The sequence below is a fragment of the Coffea eugenioides genome, chromosome 1 (assembly GCF_003713205.1).
Source record: "Coffea eugenioides isolate CCC68of chromosome 1, Ceug_1.0, whole genome shotgun sequence".
In the NCBI taxonomy this organism is placed as follows: domain Eukaryota; kingdom Viridiplantae; phylum Streptophyta; class Magnoliopsida; order Gentianales; family Rubiaceae; genus Coffea; species Coffea eugenioides.
The window spans coordinates 6,524,498-6,544,646 of NC_040035.1; the positions used below are offsets into that span (position 1 = coordinate 6,524,498).

The window sequence follows — 20,149 nt, forward strand, 5'->3', positions numbered from 1 at the left end:
TTAAAACTAAACATGAATAAATAATAGTTCTTAAAAAGTATATAAACCAAAAATTTTTCAACAATATTTATATTTAATTCGTTCAAAATGCATGAAAAATAGTAATAAAACATGCGATCATAAGCCAATACATCTTCAAAAATTGAAACTTTTTTATAATCTTGTGATTTGAATCCAAACATGCTTGATGATTTGTGTTTGTAGACCAAAAAGAAATCAACCAATATTATACCAACACAAAAATTCACTCAACCAATAAGAAAATTAGAAATTCAATTATGCATTATTAATATTGACTTCAAGAAAGCTCATGGAAGAGTCTTTAGATGTATTTTTGTGTTTTGTAATTTATATATATTTAGTATTTAGTAATAATATATTTGGATATATAATTATACATAATATCAAAATATAAATATTATATATATAGGTAATTAAAGGGTCGAGCTTATTTCGAGTTTGAGCCCAATAAGGCCCAAACTTGGTTCATATTCAATTCGGGCCTAATTTTTAGGTTCAAACTCAGAGCGGTTCACTAAAAAATCGGGCTCATCGAGTTTTTTGTCGGGCCAAATGAGCCGAGGTCGGGCTGGCCCAGTTCCATTGACAGTTCTAGTTCAAATGAAAGGCTAAAGGCACCAACAGTTGTCAGTGACAACTATCCTGAATGATCTAATATTTTTTGAACAAGATATAACTTTAAGTGAACTACTTATAAAACTTAACAATAGAGATACAATTATTACATATAGAACCCACATGAACAGTAATAGAATATCACACCTCTGTTATAAGAATGTACAAGAAGTTTACATAGAGTTATAAAATATTCAAAAAATGTTACACTATTTAGGGACGGATGATGCCCCGCTCCCTTAAATGAAATGGATGTCAGGTTTTACAATATTTACAGATGGAGACTTGTAACCTAACAACTTTGTCATCTGTTCATTAGAAGAATCAGGGTTAAATGAATATGTGATTGCTATGAGAAGACTATTCTATTATTATTTCTTCCACGTGGCATCCTATTTTCTGAATGAAGATAAACACTATTGAAACCATGACAAGAACCTAGGAAACAATTTAACACATTCAAGAATTACGTTACTTAACTATCAGTTATCAAGCTGTCCCATGTTACAAGGACGAGGTCGCAGAATGCCACCCCGCTAGCAACCAAGAAATGTAGGCCTTACCGCCTGCCATATCCCACGAGAACAGGACCAACTACGTTTTATAGTGCTTTAATAATTCGTAAGGACAAATGGTCCTAGCAAGCCTGGAATCATGAATTATTGCAGGAGACTATTTTGCACATGCTGATAGCAAGGGGTCAATAGAGTTGGGTCAATAGAGGTAAAAGATAAAGCTATCATAAACCCTGATCATCTCCACTGGCTTGCAAGCATAGTTATTAAACTTAACCCGGTCCGACGGTTCGACCGGTCAACCCGGTGAACCGGCCATTAAACCGGACTGATTCTCTAATTAGATCGTTTATGCAGATGAATCGTTGACTTTTCAATGACCCGACTATTCAATCGGATTAAACCGGAAATCGGGCCGGTTTTGTGGGGCAACCGGTTTTGAGGAAAAAAGGTATTTCCAAGCCTGACCTTTGGTCTTGTTTATGAAACATTCACCACCAGACCACTTTGTCACTTGTTCATTAATGGCCATTCTTATGCTATATGAACGTTTTGTTAATTTTATCTTTATTTTTTTTTAATTCTCCAAAACAAATTTATTTAGAATCTTTTAATAAAACTTATGACCCCTATATTCTATAAATTATAAAATAGATTTCAAAAATAACATATTACATAATTTATTTTAAAGACAAATATTGTTTTTAATAATTTTTTGCACTTAAAATTCTTAAATAACCTAGATAATTACAGTAAACATATATAAAATTTTACACTTGAAGTTTGATGGATTACTAATTAAATTTATATTTTGTTGATTCTTATATGAATTAAATATTCTATAGCAAATTAAATTAAATGAATATTTATTATGACATTATTTATTACAATTTATATCATATATCCTATATCAAAATTTATAAGATATAATATTTAAATATATTTAGTGACCCACTGGTTCAACCACTCACCCACCGGTTGAACCAGTGACCCATTGACCCACCTCCTTCGCCGGTCTCCTCTCCGGACCGAGTTTAATAACTATGCTTGCAAGTCCTTTTGACAGACTAGTTTCAAGAAAAAATCTACTCATACCCTTTTCGAAGGTCACATTACTCAAACAACCCAGGGGTAAATGCCCCATCACCTAGAGATTGAGGGTCAGCTTGCTGCCATGTGGATGAAACTGCAGCATGGAAGAAAAGCACATGCCCAAGAGATCATGTGGAATATCTGAGAAGATGGTAAAACTTCTAAAAGATACTAATTCCTTCAAGCAATTGAAGGAAAGAATTTCACTTTAGCTCCCACAATTGTATTTCCTCACATATTAATTATTTTCTCAGGCCCTCAGTGGAGCTAAAGGAGTTGGGTTTCATCTTCTCTCATTTCTTAGGTACCCCAAAATATTTGAATCAACTGCTCCCACCCAGTAGACAAAGTTGCTAGATTAGAACACCAAAAAATTAATAATGATAAAAAATAAGGAACAGGGTTTAACTGAGATCATACTAACTTGCATGGTTAGCAATATCAACCGATTCCAATACGAATCGGCCGAGTTGTAACCGAAACGGAAGGGACCGAAGTGATACCGATCCCCGAATCGTAGATATTACCATATCCGTGGTAACTCGCTTTGATTCGACCGAGATTGACCGATTCGAATTCGTGATGTATGGTATCACTCGATATATCCGAGTCAATCGGAGCCGTCTCGGATATTTTTTCAGATTACACCTTTTTGAATGTTTTCTAACTTTAGTAATTTTTTCAAATTTTTTTTGAAAATTTTTATGTGCTATAATGTGCGTTAACCGATATGCCACAATGAATGTGGAACAATCGAAACCGCGAAACAACCACAACCCGCGATGGCGAACAATCCTAACCTGTGCCTAGATAAAACAAGAAAAGGTTGGTGCTTGGTCAGCATCAAAATCAAAAGCAAAATTGGTCCCCTGGTAGTGATACTCATCAGATTGAAAACTAAAGAAAATCAAATCCATTTATACACTCCGGCCTTTTTTTCTTTGGATAAAACAGATAATGAAATCAGGTGAAGATCAGACGGCACCGTATATACCAGGAAGTAACTTCACTCATCCTTTCTTCCAAAATATTGTCCTCAAGAAACTACACAGTAATATTCGTTTTAGGAATCACAAATATCTCATTGCAAAAGGAATGTGACCGAGTTGAGTCAAGCACCTCGACTCGAATTAAAAAACTAGGATCTTATACTCATCGAGCCCTATGGAGGTCAACTTGAGCTCAATCAAGATTAATCGAACTTAGGAAATATAAATTTATATATATGTAATTTTAAACAAGGAACAAAACAGACATTTCATTCTAATAAATAAAAAATTAAAAAACATGTATATGTAAAGTACGATGAGTTTTTGAGTTTCACATATTTAAGTTTGAACTTGACTCATCAAATAGTTCAAGCGACTTAAATTTAAGTTTGACCACGGTCAATGCAAGTTCAAATTCAAGTTTTGACTAAGCAAACTCGCGAACTCCTCAATTAAGTTCAACTCATTCGCATCCTTAGCACAAGTTATTCGACTGGGAACTTAATTAAAATAGACATTTTAATAAAAGCATTAGACAAATATGCCACAAATGGCAATGTACAAGTCAAGATACAACAGAAGCAATCCATAGTCATCCTTTTACAGAGAGCGTCGGAGTAGCAGATATCAATAAAAGTAAAGATCTGTAAATGTAATGCACATACATATTTGAATCCCATTTTTCACTTTACTCTTGCTGGTCAATGTTGGTAAAAAAAAAAATTTGGTATAGAATTTAATCTATCTTTCACTCTTTACGCATAACTATATAATATATACAAGCATTTTGACTTGCACATATACAACCAGGTAAACAGGGCATTCCCTTTGAACTAGATCTATACTAGTTTTGCAAACAATCTATTGATCACACGTTAATTGAATACTCAACTCACAAATCCAAATCGTATCATTACGTTTCTCCATCTGAAAAGGAATCATCAAAGACACCTTTCACCAATTTCTCAGAGTTATTGCTTGATGGTTACACAGAAGTGACAGTTTCCTGACCAAATCCCCAACTGTAGGGTGCTGAAGCTGCCATGACAGCTTCAATTGACTTGTCAAAGGATATACACTTCCATGTATCATACAAAGGATTACAATTGTGTTACCATAGATGCCAAGGAAACAACGTCGAAGAAGCAGGGTGGTATTTGATTTTTCTACAAACCAGAACAGACACCATTAATCAGAGCTCCCCTCAAACCAACCCATCCTTAGTAGCCAATTTCATTTACACGCCACCTACAAGATCTTGGAACGTTGTTTAAACCACATTCCCGAGACAATTAAGCCACAGGTTCATGATAACTCTACCTAAGCAGAACCAATTGCAAAGACATCAAACTTGTGCATATTCCACCACATCTAATCATTATGAGAAAAGTTACATTACACTGCTTTAGAACACTGCTACAAGCAGGGCGATACATATGGTACATCCAACTGGCAGAAGCCAGTAATCTATGTAACTAGTGCCCATCAATAGGCAGAACAACAATCATATAAGAATCGATAAAATAAATGCCACAAAAAAAAAAACAGTTCAATCAACTATGGCATCCAGTACAATTTAAGCTACTTCCTTGGCAAAGAATAAGCTAAACTAAACTTTTGTCTTTCGCTTCTTTGTACTCCTCAAGCTCTTTCAACCACAGGTCTCCAAACTCACAATCCTTCCATGCCTCAAACCATGGTCCTCCTGATGTATAGTGTATTGCCCTAGGGAATGTGCTCGGATCACCCTCAACAACCCTGTTATGGCCCACTAGAAAATTCCACACAAAGGGAATCTCCCCAATGTCATCATCCTCCAACCACTGAAACCTATGCAGAAACGCCCCTGACTCAGAATTCACAACCTCAGGAGTCAAGACCTTGTTTTTAGGATGCCCACAATTGTACAAAACCATGGAAGACCAATTCTTCCTCGGATAAACCGTCTGCACAGAACCATCCATTTTTATTGTTTCTTTAGGGGTGTAATCATGTTGCACACACATTATTGCATACTTATCATCAACCAAATCAGTTAACTCCTTTATATCACCAAGATACAGAAAATCGCAATCAACAAACATGGCCCAACCTTCATAATTAGCCAAAAGAGGAGTCAAAAAACGCGAAAATGAAAATTCAGTGCTCTCTAATTTTCCTCGTTCACGCCAATAAAGACCCTTTTCCCTTATTTCAGATTGCTTAATTGGGGTGATCTCAATAGGAATTGAAGATCTCTTCAGCAATGAGTACTTACAAACTTCATAAGCAATATCCTCACGGGGATCATACCCGATGAAGATCCTGAATGGCTTTGATTGCAGACTATTCTGGGAGCTATCAAGATTGCCATTGCTCAAGTTCTTGGAAACCATATCAGATTCTACTTTAGAGTCCAAAGGTTTCTTTACCTCTTCACCACCTAAGTTAAAATTTGCCACCAGTGTTGACATTTTTTTCCTCCAAGAATTCAACCCTGCAAAACCCACAAAAGCCCAAAAAAAAAAAAATTCAAATCTTTAGCAAAACCCAGAAATTAAATTCCATAAATTATGCACAGAAAATATAGCATTAAACAAATGGGATACCTTTCTTGGAGGAGTTGGGAATTTTTTGTAGATCTGGGGTGGACTTGAAAAGGGAAAAAGGAGGGAAAAGGGTTGTTGGATTTGTTGTGAGAAAGGGTCTTTAGGAAGTCCAAGAGGAAGGACTAAAATTCAGGGTGAAATTCATATTTTGGATCGATTGTACATTTGTCTGTGATGGAACTAACGGAAGGGGAGAGGGTATTTGTAGCTGTGAAATAGGTGTCGGCAGGGGGGATTTAGTTTGGCGCCAATTTTAACTGCTAATTTGTTAGTTGATTCTATGTGGACAGAGAAGATTGGACATAATTTAGAAAGCTAAATTCATAAGTAAATTCGTGTGGTCCGCCATCACATTTTCTACCTCATAATTCACTCAACATTAATGCCATTACACGAATCACCAAATTCTGTTCAGTTATTAAATACATCATATCATGTACGATAGAAATTATAAATCTAACGTTGTCATCAATCGACTGCAAAGTCAATTTCATCCCTATTTTTCAAGGAGAAATGAAAGCTCCATTTTTTTTTCCTCGAGTTAAAGGGTCCAATATTGAATTAATAGGCATATATTCTAATACATGGGGATATGGGGCACAAACGGACATCAGAAGAACAGTTTAGGAGCAGTCCTCTCACATTACGAAACAAGAGGTCCAGCAATAGCCACGTCGCCAAGGAATAAGCAAAGCCACAACGACCTCGTTTCAGTTAGTTAGGCCGATAAAAAAAAATAAAATGGATTGCTTACCCTAACAGACTCCGTTAGAGCCAAATGGGCTTTTCAAAATTTCAAAATTTGAAATGAATTTGTGATTTGGTTAGTGACTTTGAAATGAAATCCGGGAAAAATCACCTACCACAATATTGAACAAAACACCATTCTCTGTCTAGCTAGGAAAAGAAAAAATCACTAGAGAGATAAACTTGCATACATTAAGTTTGGGAAGGAGAGCAGAATCTATTGGAAGGAGATGTGTGGGGTAATTTGAACTGAAGAAAGAAGGTGCACTTTGTCTTTCTTATGTTAGTGGTGGATTTCAGCTATAGAATCATCGAGAAGAAAGCTAGAGTAACTTTGTACTACACAATATTCCGACCACCAAGCATAATGAGGGTGATATGAAATAAGGAAGAGACCAAATACAGCTATATCCGGCAAATTCGGTAAAGTGCACAGCGATTTGAAGCAAACCATATATAACATGGTGGTTAGGCCTGTCAATCGGACCTAATGAGTCGGGCTTTTATAAGTTCAAACTCAACTCATTTAATTTGGAATATTTTCGGGTTTCGGGTTATGAGTTTCGGATTCATAAATGTGAAGCTCATACTCAACTCACATAATATTCAGGTTGTGAGCCTTAATCGGGTTTAGCCCAACCTCACTTATTACTCCTTAATTTTTTTAATATAATTATTATAACTATTAAGTTGTAAAACTAATTTAACATTTACAAGACTATAATATTAAAACTAAACATGAACAAATAATAGTTCTTAAAAAGTATATAAACCAAAAAATTTTCAACAATATTTATATTTAATTCGTTCAATATACATGAAAAATAGTAATAAAACACACGATCATAAGCCAATACATCTTTAAAAGTTGAAACTTTTTTTTTATAATCTTGTGATTTGAATCCAAACATGCTTGATGATTTGTGTTTGTAGATCAAAAAGAAATCAATCAATATTATGCCAATACAAAAATTTACTCAACTACTAAGAAAAGTTAGAGATTCAATTATGCATTACTAATATTGGCTTCAAGAAAGCTCATGGAAATAGTGAGGGATGGAAATATTCATTTTTTGAAATGTGAGGGATGGAGAAATTCATTTTGTGAAGTGTGAGGGATGAAAAATCATTTTATAAAATGTGAGGGATGAAAAAATTTGTTTTATAAAATATGGAGGACTATAGATTAGATTATGTAAAATATAATTTGACAAATTTACCCTTTCAAAAATGATCACGTGCCTTGCACGTGATGGATTCCGGCCAAAAAATGATCGGAAACCAAGTTAGGGACTAAATTTGACCGATGTGAATATGTAAGGGACATAAAATTACACTTTTAAAAGTGAGGGACGAAAAAAGTCATTTTACAAAATGTGAGGGACGTTTTGGACGATTTTCCCTAAATTTTACAACAAATATAGTTTTGTCAAGGGTACTATATAGCATTCTTTGCATTCTTCAAGGTACTTGTTATAGCTGATAAGTTGTTGTAAATGAACCATTTTCACTCACAATATTTTTGTTGCATTTTGTGAAAAGCTTTGACCTCTTTGACAATTTCACCAAACTTACACAAAAAAGCAAGCTATGCAATCCTATTATTAGTCTAGGTAACCTATAATTGTATTTGTTGAAGAAGATTTGAGTACCATTGTTGTGCTTGTACAACCCTCTTCCTTTGGCATGTTTAATTGACAGTGATCCGTTTAATGTGTAGGCTGGTTTATTACTGTCACCACAGCCAGGAGACATGGAAATCGCATCTAGCCAACAATAAGAACAATGTTAACATCGTAACATCGACCAATAAATTTTTATGTATCTTTGTTTGTGGCACCGACAAATCAATTGTGTAAATTTTAGAGTTTAAAGTAAATTACAAAACATGAAATTATTTATATTCATATTAATCAGATTTGCAAATTGTTTGCAGAGGGCGAAGAATGGATGTAATGTTCTTGAAATGGCTTGTAAAATAGTTTCCACTATTTGTATAACTTCATAATAGAAACGCAATTATTATGATTAGAGCCTACCTGAACAGCTGCTAAATTTATCACACTTGTATTTTGAGGTTGTACAAGCAATTATTAAGGAGGTAAAACTTGTGTAAACAGTGTTATATTGATCAAGAACAAATTATTTCATGCTACATTAAGAATCCTAAATTGCTAGAACTTAGGTCGTCCTAAATTTATCACACTTATGTTGTGAGATTGCACAAGCAATTAATAAGGAGTTACAATTTTTGCAGAAGATGTTACACCGATTAGAAACGGTTTATTTTCATGTTATGTTACGAATCCTAAATTGCTAGAACTCCGGCATCCTAAACTTTAAACCTATGATACACTACAGAGATCTGAAACCTAAGCTCTGATACCAACTGTGACAGCCCCACCTCCCCCTAAGGCGAACCAAAGGGTTCGACGGACCGCCTGCCCAACTCTCGCCGGGACTCACTCACTCACTACAGCTCTCAAATAAATTACAATATAAATTCCAAATGTACATCAATTATTCCACAAATTTAATTGCACTATAAACTAAAACCTCAAGAAATACATGCCATACTAATTTCCCGAATAAGACAAAGGTCCTCAGTTCTCACATAAGTACAAGTACAAGTACCATCTCAAATATTACGCAAATTAAAACTAGAGCTCCAACGGTACAGTAGATCCTCCAACTATTCATACGGAGAACTTTAATACAAATGCTTCCTTCACCTCGAGCCCTGTGGAGGGGAATAAAATAGTTTTGGGGTGAGCTAGAAGCTCAGCGAGTAACCAGTAAAATCAGTAATCAAATCAGTTTCTCAATAGTTCATTTCAATAATGTCATGATTCAGTAATCAAATATACTTTTATTGCTCTTGTGAGCCAGGGAGATCATGGTACTCAGACGTCCAACACTCAAATAGATCCAGTAACAGTGAAACAGTAATAGGGAGCCCTTTGGTGCTCCAGATGAGCAGTAAACCGTGGTGGAGACGTTGGTTCTAAGCCCAAGACTTCTCAAGAACTCATTTAAGCCAAATCATGTCATGAACTCACATGCAAACACACATGATATGCAATCGAGTAAGTAATGCAAGAAACAGTTCATAAGTAGCTTTGGAAACAGTTTGGGGTCACTCACCAACCACGGCTCAGGAACCATCCATCATATATCGTTGCCTTACTCAAGTCCAAGCCCTTCAACTCAAACTCAAAGCAATCAAATGCTTTCAAAGATCGGACAGCATATCCCCTTAATTTCCTTACTTTTCCATCCTACAAGCAACACCAATTCATCTCAAATCAACCACATACACATCATAGACTATCAAATACACCTTTCGGCACAATATCCATAACTGAAGTTACACTTATCGGATTGAAATGAATCTTATGGAATTTCGAAGCCAAGACATAACCCTACATTTCTTATGAAGACCTCCAAAGCCAAATCATGCATTTTCAGAGTCAAAAATGGAAAACTCCACGAAAACAGAAATCTGGGCGCGAAACAGGGCTCATGGGCAGTCAAGGGTATTTCGGTCATTTCACATGATACAGTGCTTCGATTGAGCTGAAATTTTACAGGTAGGTAGCTAACTCAATTACCAAAAACTTTCATGCTTTGGGCAAAGTCTGATTCGGCCTCAATCATGGCCTAACAGGTTCGGACAGAACAGGGTAGGATGAAACCCTAAACTGGAAATTCCGCATAAACTCTGAAATTTTTCGCAACCAATCATATCCAACATATACCAATCTCCATTTTACACTATAACAGGCCATCAATCCATGACTAAACAATAATTACGATATAAAAACAGAAAAATCACTAATAAATCAAAACTCCACTTTCAACCATAAAACCTACCACAAATCAACATATTTAGCCACTAAAGCCACTAATTTGACATTAGCAGGAACAAAGAGAAAGTTTGTAAGCAAAGTACCTTAACACCTCAAGAAAGATGATAACTTAGGGTTTTCCTTTCACAAATCCCTCCACTAGAAGATTTAATCCTCCTTAATAAATAACTTTGATAGAGTAATTTGATAATTCAACGGTTGAAACTCAAGATTTGAGCAAGAATTGAAGTTGAAGTTGAAGAAACTCTCTCTTGTTCTTTCCTCTCCATAAATTTCGGCCAAGACAATGAAAATGGAAAGAAATTGGGTCAAAATTTTGTTTAGTAAAGGTTAAGACAAGTCCAAGTCAAAGTCAAGATCCAATGTTTCAAGGACAAATGGCATCCAAGGGTTAATCATCATCTTGTTGTCTTCCAATGGTTAATCCCTCTAGGTAACCTCTAATTATTTCCTAGCACCTTGTAAAATAATATTTCTTGATACAAAACTTCAATTAATCGGCAAAAATTTATCGCACTTAACGCACTAGCGGGGCCTACATCCATAATACGCTTCAAAATGACCCGAACTAACTTATACTAGAAAAATGGTTGGAAAACTATATTCATTTATAAAATCTCTGGAAAATTTTGATAATAAAATAAAGTAAGAGAAATGCACGCGGAAAATAAAATAAATAAGGAAAATTTCCCTTTTCTTCCTTCGGGCGTCACAGATAATAACTCTAATAATTGCCACAAAGAGGTTCACAACTATAACACTATCCATTTTCATTGGATTCACAAATTTACAAAAAATACTATTATTTTTCTAACATGGATGAACTTTTTCCATCTATTGACCTTAGCAAAAACAAAAAACTATTTGAATATAGTCATTTGTTTATTAACTTGCAAGTGGTCATTTCAGTGTACATCCGACTTCAAGCATTGGTAAGAGTTAGCCTCGTTCTATTTGGAATCTGCAAGGTCATTATGATTTCCTTGAAGTTAGCATTGTGCTCTGAAGTACATAGCTAAGCTGTGTATAGCAACCAATACTCGGTATCGTTTTCCTACAAATTTTTTTAAGTCTAGTCATTCATTTTTCCACATAAGGTATTCAATATATAAACAACTAGCTTTGCAGGTTATGGGATATGAGCAATTTCAATAAATCTAAATGATGCGCAGCCAACCTTTTGCTCCAGTGATCTTGGTACTTCATCATGAATATTAAAGTCACCAAAAAATTACACGTTATCGGGTGATAGGTGAGAAATATTGACAACATTGAAGGTGAAACTACTAAAGTCAATTTCCCTTCGAAACTTTGTCGCCATTACCAACCCAAGTGCAGAGTTCTATTTATCATATTGGTAAGTAAAACAGACAAAATATTGAATTGTTTAGGAGATGACAGCCAAACCATAGCAGTAAATGCCAGTACTTAATCTAGTGAGCGATAGTTTAAGCCAGATTGATTACAAATGGAAAACAGAAAGTAATTGCAATTAATTATCACATAGAATATTTAAATTCCCAACTTACACTAACCTTTCCTTTTTATGCTTCCCAAAGCCAACCGTGCTAGTGTTTGTGTCATCTGACCACTATAAGCATGACTACCAGAATGTAAGGCTAGTTATAATGGTAGTCGGATCTCTGAAATGCTTTTTGGAGCCTTTAATTCAGCTACAAAAATATCTATCACATTGCTATCAATAGTAATTACTTGATCAGAGTAGATTGCTAAGGTTAATTGTGAATCAAAATCACCTATGGTGGACTTTGTTAGGGGTGCTTCACCAGCCACATCTCCCTCAGTTGCTATGGGATGCTGCTGCTTATGTTGATATAGTCAAATACATTCTAAATGCACTACTAAGTATGATATAGCATATTCAGCCCACTCAACATCAAGAATATTCAGTCTAATACATACATACTATAACCCACACTCATACCAATCAAATTTAACTTCATGAAATTCAAATACTGGGTTGCTACTATACAAATAGGTATCAAGTGACAAATATTAAGTAACAACTATTAATGATTCATAGTGTTGCACTTCCCTTCCCTCTCCTTGCTTTTATTTATTCTCTTCTATTGCCAATCTCCTTCATTTTGTTTAAATATAATTATGCTAATGGATTACTAATTTACAATTGTATGAGAGTATTGCTACATTGTCACTCTTTGTTCATATAAAACAACAGGTATTCAACATGATATAAAGGCACGCTACTAAAATATATTGTAACCATTCTTTTTCACTATGTCAGGTATACTGAACAATATGTATATTTAGACTAATACACATAACCTAGAATCTACACTCATTGCAATCAATTTTGAAGCAATCCATTTCAACTAGATTGCTACTATACGAATAGGTACCGACTCATGAACATGAGGTAACAATAGTTAATGCTAGTATATTGTGTGCACTTTCCTATCTCCTTCCCCCTTTCTTTTTAAATTTTCCTCTTGTTGTCAATCTTCCATACCTTGTTTTAATATTGTTATGTTAATGGATTATTGATTTTCAATTGCATCAAAGTATTGCTCCAACGACACTAATTAGTCACATGACGTAATACGTAACCGACAAAATGCATAGGCACGCGTAATAACCTTGTAACCAATTTTTAACAGTAGGTGAGGCACATTGAACACTGTGTAAATTTAGCATAACACATACAAATCCCAATCAACAGTAATGCTAATCAATTGTAAAGCAATTAGTTCTAATTATTGATTTACATTGCATCCCACTATTTCTCCACCATCATTAGTTCATCTAAAAAAATATTTGCTATTCAACATGATATTAGGACCTATTCATCTAAACATCTTCGCGTATATATATCTACTTTTGACGAGCCATTTTGCTTACCTTTTCTCTTCCTATGTGTCTCAGTTTATCTCAAAGTGATCACCCATAAACACCTAGTAATAGTATATACACCATAAGGTTTGCTTGCTTACCTAAAAAAATACAACCTTTTAAATTTTCCTATTCTTTTACTTGCCCAAAACCTCCTCACTTATTGTGGAAAGTTTCTCATATAGTTCGTATTATGAATACACCATTCTTATTATTGTGGAAACTCATGACTCCTGTTTATCCTCTACTAGAAATTCCTACCAATAATTGGTTGGACAGTTGTCCTTTACTTTTTCACAAACACGTGTTGTGCAAAATTTTCTTCCACTTTCCTCCTTCATATGGTCCATCAACATATTTAACTCCTAGTATTCATATAGTTTTCCCGAACAAACTTTCTATTTTATTTTTTTTTATAGTGTTTCAATGAAGTTGTGTGCTTAAAACAAATACAAGTCAAATTGTTCCACACCATTGTCAAAATATACAAATTATGTGATAAGCTTGCAGTATTATTACCTAGGTATGTCTCTGCTTAGTTTTTGCCCCAAATCCCCCATCTCCCACTTTACAATTCGGGTTCATCTTTCCTTAGCTTTTTTAGATTTCACACTTCCAAGACTATCTCTCTTTGCCATTATTTCTTCCTTCTCCTCATTGTAATTTCTGTTAGGTGACAATGCATTTCCACCATTTTTCTTTTTTGCCCTTGGTCTGCCACTTTCCTATTCTGCAATGTTATTTTGCCATATGTTGTCTTGCCCTATTTTCTAGAGTTGTGGATGAATGAATATTGGCAATTATTTTGGAGGGAATGCAAGGGACTTTTTTGTTTCAATGATTGCTTCCTGTTCATTTGGGCGGGATTCTATGGAACAGAGTTCTGACGCTTTGTGTCGGAATCTGTTGAAGTAAGACATCTTTTTTTTTTTTAGCCTTACTAATTTAAACAAGATCGTTTTGTCTCCTACTTATTCCCTTGCGACATGGCTTTTGCTAAGCCTCTTATTGGAGCATGTGAGAGGACCGCTCCTAAAGGAGCATGTGAGAGGACTTGCTAAGCCTCTTATTGGAGCATGTGAGAGGACCGCTCCTAAACAGTCCATATGATGACCATTTGTACCCCATATCCAATACATGGAGATATTAATGATAGCTGAATTCAGTTATCCGATACTCGGATCAGCATCAGTTCATATAACATTTTGTTTCATAAACCAGTCAAGGGTAGCATGATTAACTTTAACATTGACCATTCATTAACTTTCACGCAAACTTGACCTTGTTTGGAGTCTGTAAAATTTTTTTATGTTTTTTGTAAACACATTTTTTCAATCATTTGTTTTATCTCATATACATCAAATCACTGCAATTTATTTTCCTCCAGAAAATAGCAGTCCAAAAACATCAATCTCTCAGACATTGATTTCAGCGGCAAATCAGAAAACAAAAACTGTAGCTCAACTCCCGGTGTCCTCTTCACTGTCTTTGCTGCACTGTTTTCTTTTTCTTTTCAAACACCCAGTACTTACGAAGATATCCATATGTGCAAGCAAGTCAACAGAACATTAATATCCGTGATAATTTTAGGTGCAACCAATTCATCAACCCAGAAGCACCTCTAGTTCTTCCAAACCATAATTTAACGTGGCAAATTGATTGGTAGAAAATGTCATCTAATATAAAAGTAATTTCAAATCTAAATTATAGGCATAACAGAACATCCATGGACTTGAACACTACCACAAATCTGGTAATGCAAACCTGCATTCGAGCAAGGTGCAAATGAGCTGTTGGGAGATCACTTGACAACACAAGTATTTGCCTCCAAAAAGGACCTAATGCATCCAGCTACAGATAGCATCAGAACCTCAGTAGCGTAGTCAGTTACAATTCAAGTAAAATTACACCCAGTCGGTGGTCAAGTAATTGACTAGGTGAAAGAAGACTCCTGGCAGATCTGAATCAGTACCGTGGGTACAACTTCATGACTTACCTTCCAGTACCAACTAATACCCAACATCCACAGCACCTGCCAATACCCCAGCATCTCCAGGACCTGCTTCGAAAGGATAAGCACCTTCAATGCTGAACACCAATAAATGAATCCAGATAAGTTCCAGCTGCAAGCAAGCTAAGCACTTCAGATACAAAGCACATGCACCGGCAAAAGAAAAGAGCAGATAGCATATTTTAATCCAATATATGTGTGATTTAACCCCTATATTTACGCGTCTGTATGTGTATTCAAAAGCAGTCTGCAAATGTAGTGCTCCATTTAAGCTTACCATTACACATTAAGCTCAAAGGTTTCTTCGACTTAACTGCAATGCAAACTGATCAACAGCCACCATAGCCCGAGATGCTGAGCCAATGGAACCGTCGTATCTATGGAAACTCCCAAGAAATGATATCAAGTCAATTGGTGAAACAGATAATAAGACTATTCAGAACCAGCAAAAGAATGCCCAGAAAGCAAGATGAGCATGTGCACAGAATGATCCAATATGCTTACAGTCCAACCAAGAGAAATGCCGCAGTCTGCATCACAATAGCACCTTCCCCAGCAGCTTTCGAGGTGTTCATGCATCTTGCACTGAACCAGCTCTCATGAATGGATGTGACAAGATCTATCACCAAAAACTTCATCAACTATATTTCAAAAACTTATCTAGAAACAACTAAATAAAGACCCCGTAACTTATTCTTGTTATGTAATAATTCCTCAAAGGGTTACCACGTTCAAATGAATCCCCCAAGTTACCAATTTTAACGATAAGTTCCTCGAAGATAATTTTGGAAGCAGTAGATAATACAGCTCTAGGAACAAGAACAGTTTCTCATATGTTCCAAATAGTACTTTCTTCCATAAAAGGTAATATTTTACAAATAGTTCACAGTCAAAACAAATATGGCTTTACCCAGTTCTCAGTGGTGGAATCATATCTTTCAGTTTTTCCCTTTTAAGTGGACACACTTTAGAAGAATTTCATGCATTCAGGAATTGCACCTTTAAAGCAAACCATACATATGCAACTTCAATATTTAGATAAACGTGGGAATGAACTATAAAGTGCACTCTGATAGAAGAGCAGAAAATAACAACAAAGTAGGAAGAAACTTGGCCAATCTAGAGAAGGAATGCAATAAACCACATATGCTGATATGAGGAGTAAAACATCAATACAGTTCAAGTTAACAGAGGATCCAAGAGACCAAACTAAAACCAGCAGACAAGAAATATAATAGATAATGGTTATACTTGGAATAAATTTGTAAAAGCAGAATACTCACATTGATTCTGTCCGATAAAGAAGCTCTCAGCCTGAAGTTTGTTTCTTTTGACGAAACTAACAAATTGACTCAATTCCATTGGATCTGCTTTTACAGCTTCTTGCTCTACACTGTAAATAATGCAACCAAGCTTGAATCCTATCCTTAGTATAATCCACTAATAATGCACAAGCATAGAGTCAAGACATGATAGAAACCATAACGTTTTGCCCTCAACAGAGACAAATACCAGCATTTGATTGTTTTCTTACTCAGATTAAACAAAAAGAAAAAACAATGTATATGCAGAATACCAAGGAGCTGCATACAAAGTAAACCAAGCAAACAAGCCCCAAGAATTTGTGAGAACAACCGCAAGCACTAAGACTCCAATATTCCTGACCAGGATGTTACATTTTCTTGATCAGAAAGTCTTAAGAAAACCTTAACTCAATCAATATCTCTCCTCCTAGAAACTATTGTGCTTCCAACTAGGAATTTAAATCAACAACAGTCCAAGTGCTGAAAAAAGCAATCAAATTCTGACTCTGACACTGAAATTTTGTGGAGAAATGTTTGTATTTCCTAATTGTGTAGAAGCAAATCATCAGTCAACAGCAACCAAGAGTTCATGTCACACAAACATTGGCCAACAGTTCTACTTCACATGGGCGTATAGGAATGCATTGTTAATCTCCTCAGTAGCTTTTGTCTGATAGGAAAAATAAGGACTCGCAAATCACCAGCTGAGAAATACTTGTTGAACTTCAGCTCTGTACATGGATTAACCAAAATTGGACACTTAAAGCAGAAATCAGTGTTTGTCATCAATTAGTCAAAGTTAATAGCTTAGGATAGTGTTATCAACTTGAATATTTTCAATAGCAGGAAAAAAGTCTGTCAAAAGATGGGACTTATATCAATAAGAGTAAATATGTTGTAAAACTCAATCACAATAATCGAGATCAATATAGAAAAACTTTAAATGCCCATCTTTTTTGATGTATGAGTAATTAAGTCATACATATTCAATAGAAGCATAACATATTTGCCAAAATGCATTAACTAATAAAAAGTTAAGACATTCCAAATATGTAACTATTTTTCTTCAAATACATTTCTCTCCATGATACACAGTAGATAATTTACAAAAAGATGCATGCATACACATGTTCAGTAAAATGTTGTTGCAAATATCACGGGGATGCTGTCAGGAGAAAATATCAGACATCTTATGCAAACCAAATATATAGATTGAAACCCAAAAGATCAAAATCCACCATAAACAGCTTATTCACAATTTATCTTAAATTCAAACTATATTAAAACTTGCAGAAACAGCCATCTTTTTCTTATAGAAATCCTGTACAGAGCCTTTTTCATTAGGCCTTTTCTATGCCGAAAAAAGAACATAACAGAACTCAAGTCATACCAAAATTTGACGTGCCAAACAGTTACTTAGTTTTGCTTACATTGTAGATAGGAGGCGAGAAGGTCCAGTTGGGTCATAATTAATCAACAGAGCAGCCTTTAGAGGAAGCCCTAATAATTGAATCAGTAAAACCTCAATCAATATGCATATATGCTTAAAGAATATTAAATAGACATAGAATGGTAGGTAGAGAGATGGAGAGTGCAAAGAAACACGATCGTCAGTTTTCTTGCCTGGAGAACCAACACTGTTGGATGCCCATTTTTCCCAGATTCTGTGCACGAAAGCCCAGTCCATATATTGTTGGCTGGAAGCTGCAATGGTGGGAGATTGGATTAACATCCAGTATTCACCAATGACTAGTAAGAAAGTTCTCAACTACTTTCAAATCCAAAGACTAAGATCACCTCGCTTAAAAGGCCTTTTGGTCCACAAGAATGTGAATGTTGGTGTCTTTCATGTTATTGTTTTTATACAATTAGCAAGGAGATTAAATCTGAAATCCCTTTGGCGTGCTAGGGCTCAAATCTAATACATGTCATCCCCAGGTATTGTTTGCTTAGTGTTTTGGGTTTAGGTCTATGTTATATAGAGTCTTAACATAACCTAAGTTCCCTTCGAAATAATTGATATAAAAAAATGGCAATGTTGATCAGGTATATAAACTGCTTAATATAATCCAATATTGTTTCCTTTCATGTATTGATTAGAATCATAAAGAAAGTAACTATGTAAATTACCAAATTGTCTACTTGGGAGATTTTGGATCTTCCAGGATTTACTAGCCAAAAAGTATATAGTTTAGCTCCCTAATTGCCAAACTTCTGCCATCCTTTCCTTTTTTCTGCAGTAAAGAATGATTACCAGCTACAACACACTCTACTTCTTCACTAGCATCTATCATCTTGCCTCTGGGTATACAACCTTATGCCCTAGACATTGCTACATAACAGGGGCATTCAACCAACGCCAGAAAGGCAATTTTGCTCCACCTCACACCTAGCATGTCATTACTTCGCCTTTGCAAAAATGTTATAAAAATCATCCACATTCAACCCTCCATCAAAATGAAATTTTCCTAATTTCCTCCCACCAACCTATTTGATAATCACTAATAAGAACAGCTGTCCTAATCTCCTCCAACCAACCTATTTTGCTAATCACTCACAAGAACTCTCACTAAATGCAATGTTGATCATAATGGTAACTAAACTGACATCGAACTAAAGCAAAACTCTTCCAGGGAAAAAAAAAATCGGTGGGTCATTTTATCGAACGGTTAAATGGCAAAAGCCAAAACATGCTCTTTTATCCAAATTTGACTACGAGTGGTCCAAGATTTTCCAGCAACGATAGATATCAGCCAATTCCATTCATTCTACTTTCATCCTACCACATAAGAACACTCATAGAGAAATCCGTCAAGAATTCAAAATAGGTGGCCATGAGTAAACAAAAGGAAACAAAAAATCCAAGCGAACAACTAATTCCCACATTTTCGGATATAATCAAAATGAAACTAACCCAGAGAAAGAAGAGAACTGTTACAATGCTTTGTCGGTTATGATTTTGGTGCAAGGTAGTTCTGGCGTAATGGCAACAGTGAACTCTTCTTCTCCTTCGAAATCTGCTCAAAATTCAAGAGGGTTTAAGGGCTCGTTTTTGTCGAAGTTGTGATAAATGATGGGTTTCGATTACGAAAAAATTGAGTCGAGTTTTAAATTATAGGCTTAGGTTCCGTTTGATAAAACTGAATATGAATTCTGAAGTCTGAATTCTGAAATCTGAAATTTGAATACTGAAATCATTAATTTGCTGAATTTTAAGTACCGAAAAAAATATATGAATGTCTGAATTTTAATGCTAAACCTATTTATACTGTTTAATAAATATTTATAACTGAATGTTTAATAAGTTTAATTTGACAATTTTGCCCTTATATCCTTTCATTCAAAAAAGAAATAGAATCTATGATTTAATTAGTTTAAAATTGTTATGTATGAAAATGACAATATTTATTTTTAAATCAAATTAATATAAAAGATGAAATATATTATATGAGAAGTATGGAGAAGATGTGAAAGTCATTAAAAAAGGAGAAAAGAGAAACTAAAATTCGTTAGATAGAGAATATTAA

At 35.0% G+C, this 20,149-nt stretch overlaps 2 protein-coding genes across 9 annotated transcripts; both read right to left on the minus strand.

Moving 5' to 3' along the window:
* Positions 1–4,129: 4,129 nt before the first annotated feature.
* LOC113759285 (protein CDI-like) lies at positions 4,130–6,010 on the minus strand. The gene is made up of 2 exons (XM_027301856.1): positions 5,821–6,010; positions 4,130–5,708 (listed from the first exon to the last, which is right to left on the minus strand). The coding sequence occupies exon 2, from the start codon at positions 5,683–5,685 to the stop codon at positions 4,837–4,839; it is 849 nt and encodes a 282-aa protein (XP_027157657.1). The 5' UTR covers positions 5,686–5,708; positions 5,821–6,010; the 3' UTR covers positions 4,130–4,836.
* Positions 6,011–14,966: 8,956 nt separating this feature from the next.
* Positions 14,967–19,729, minus strand: LOC113779955. Of its 8 annotated transcripts, none has more exons than XM_027325766.1 (8): positions 19,561–19,729; positions 18,246–18,326; positions 18,053–18,122; positions 16,602–16,711; positions 15,823–15,937; positions 15,633–15,695; positions 15,304–15,430; positions 14,967–15,145 (listed from the first exon to the last, which is right to left on the minus strand). In XM_027325766.1, exons 2-8 carry the CDS (start codon positions 18,307–18,309, stop codon positions 15,047–15,049), a joined length of 648 nt encoding a protein of 215 aa, XP_027181567.1. In that variant the 5' UTR covers positions 18,310–18,326; positions 19,561–19,729; the 3' UTR covers positions 14,967–15,046. The 8 variants fall into 8 exon arrangements, with proteins under 8 accessions (XP_027181567.1, XP_027181558.1, XP_027181573.1 ...); XM_027325757.1 differs by having other exon boundaries at positions 19,537–19,729; XM_027325782.1 differs by having other exon boundaries at positions 15,071–15,145; positions 15,304–15,395; positions 19,537–19,729.
* Between the last annotated feature and the right edge of the window lie 420 nt (positions 19,730–20,149).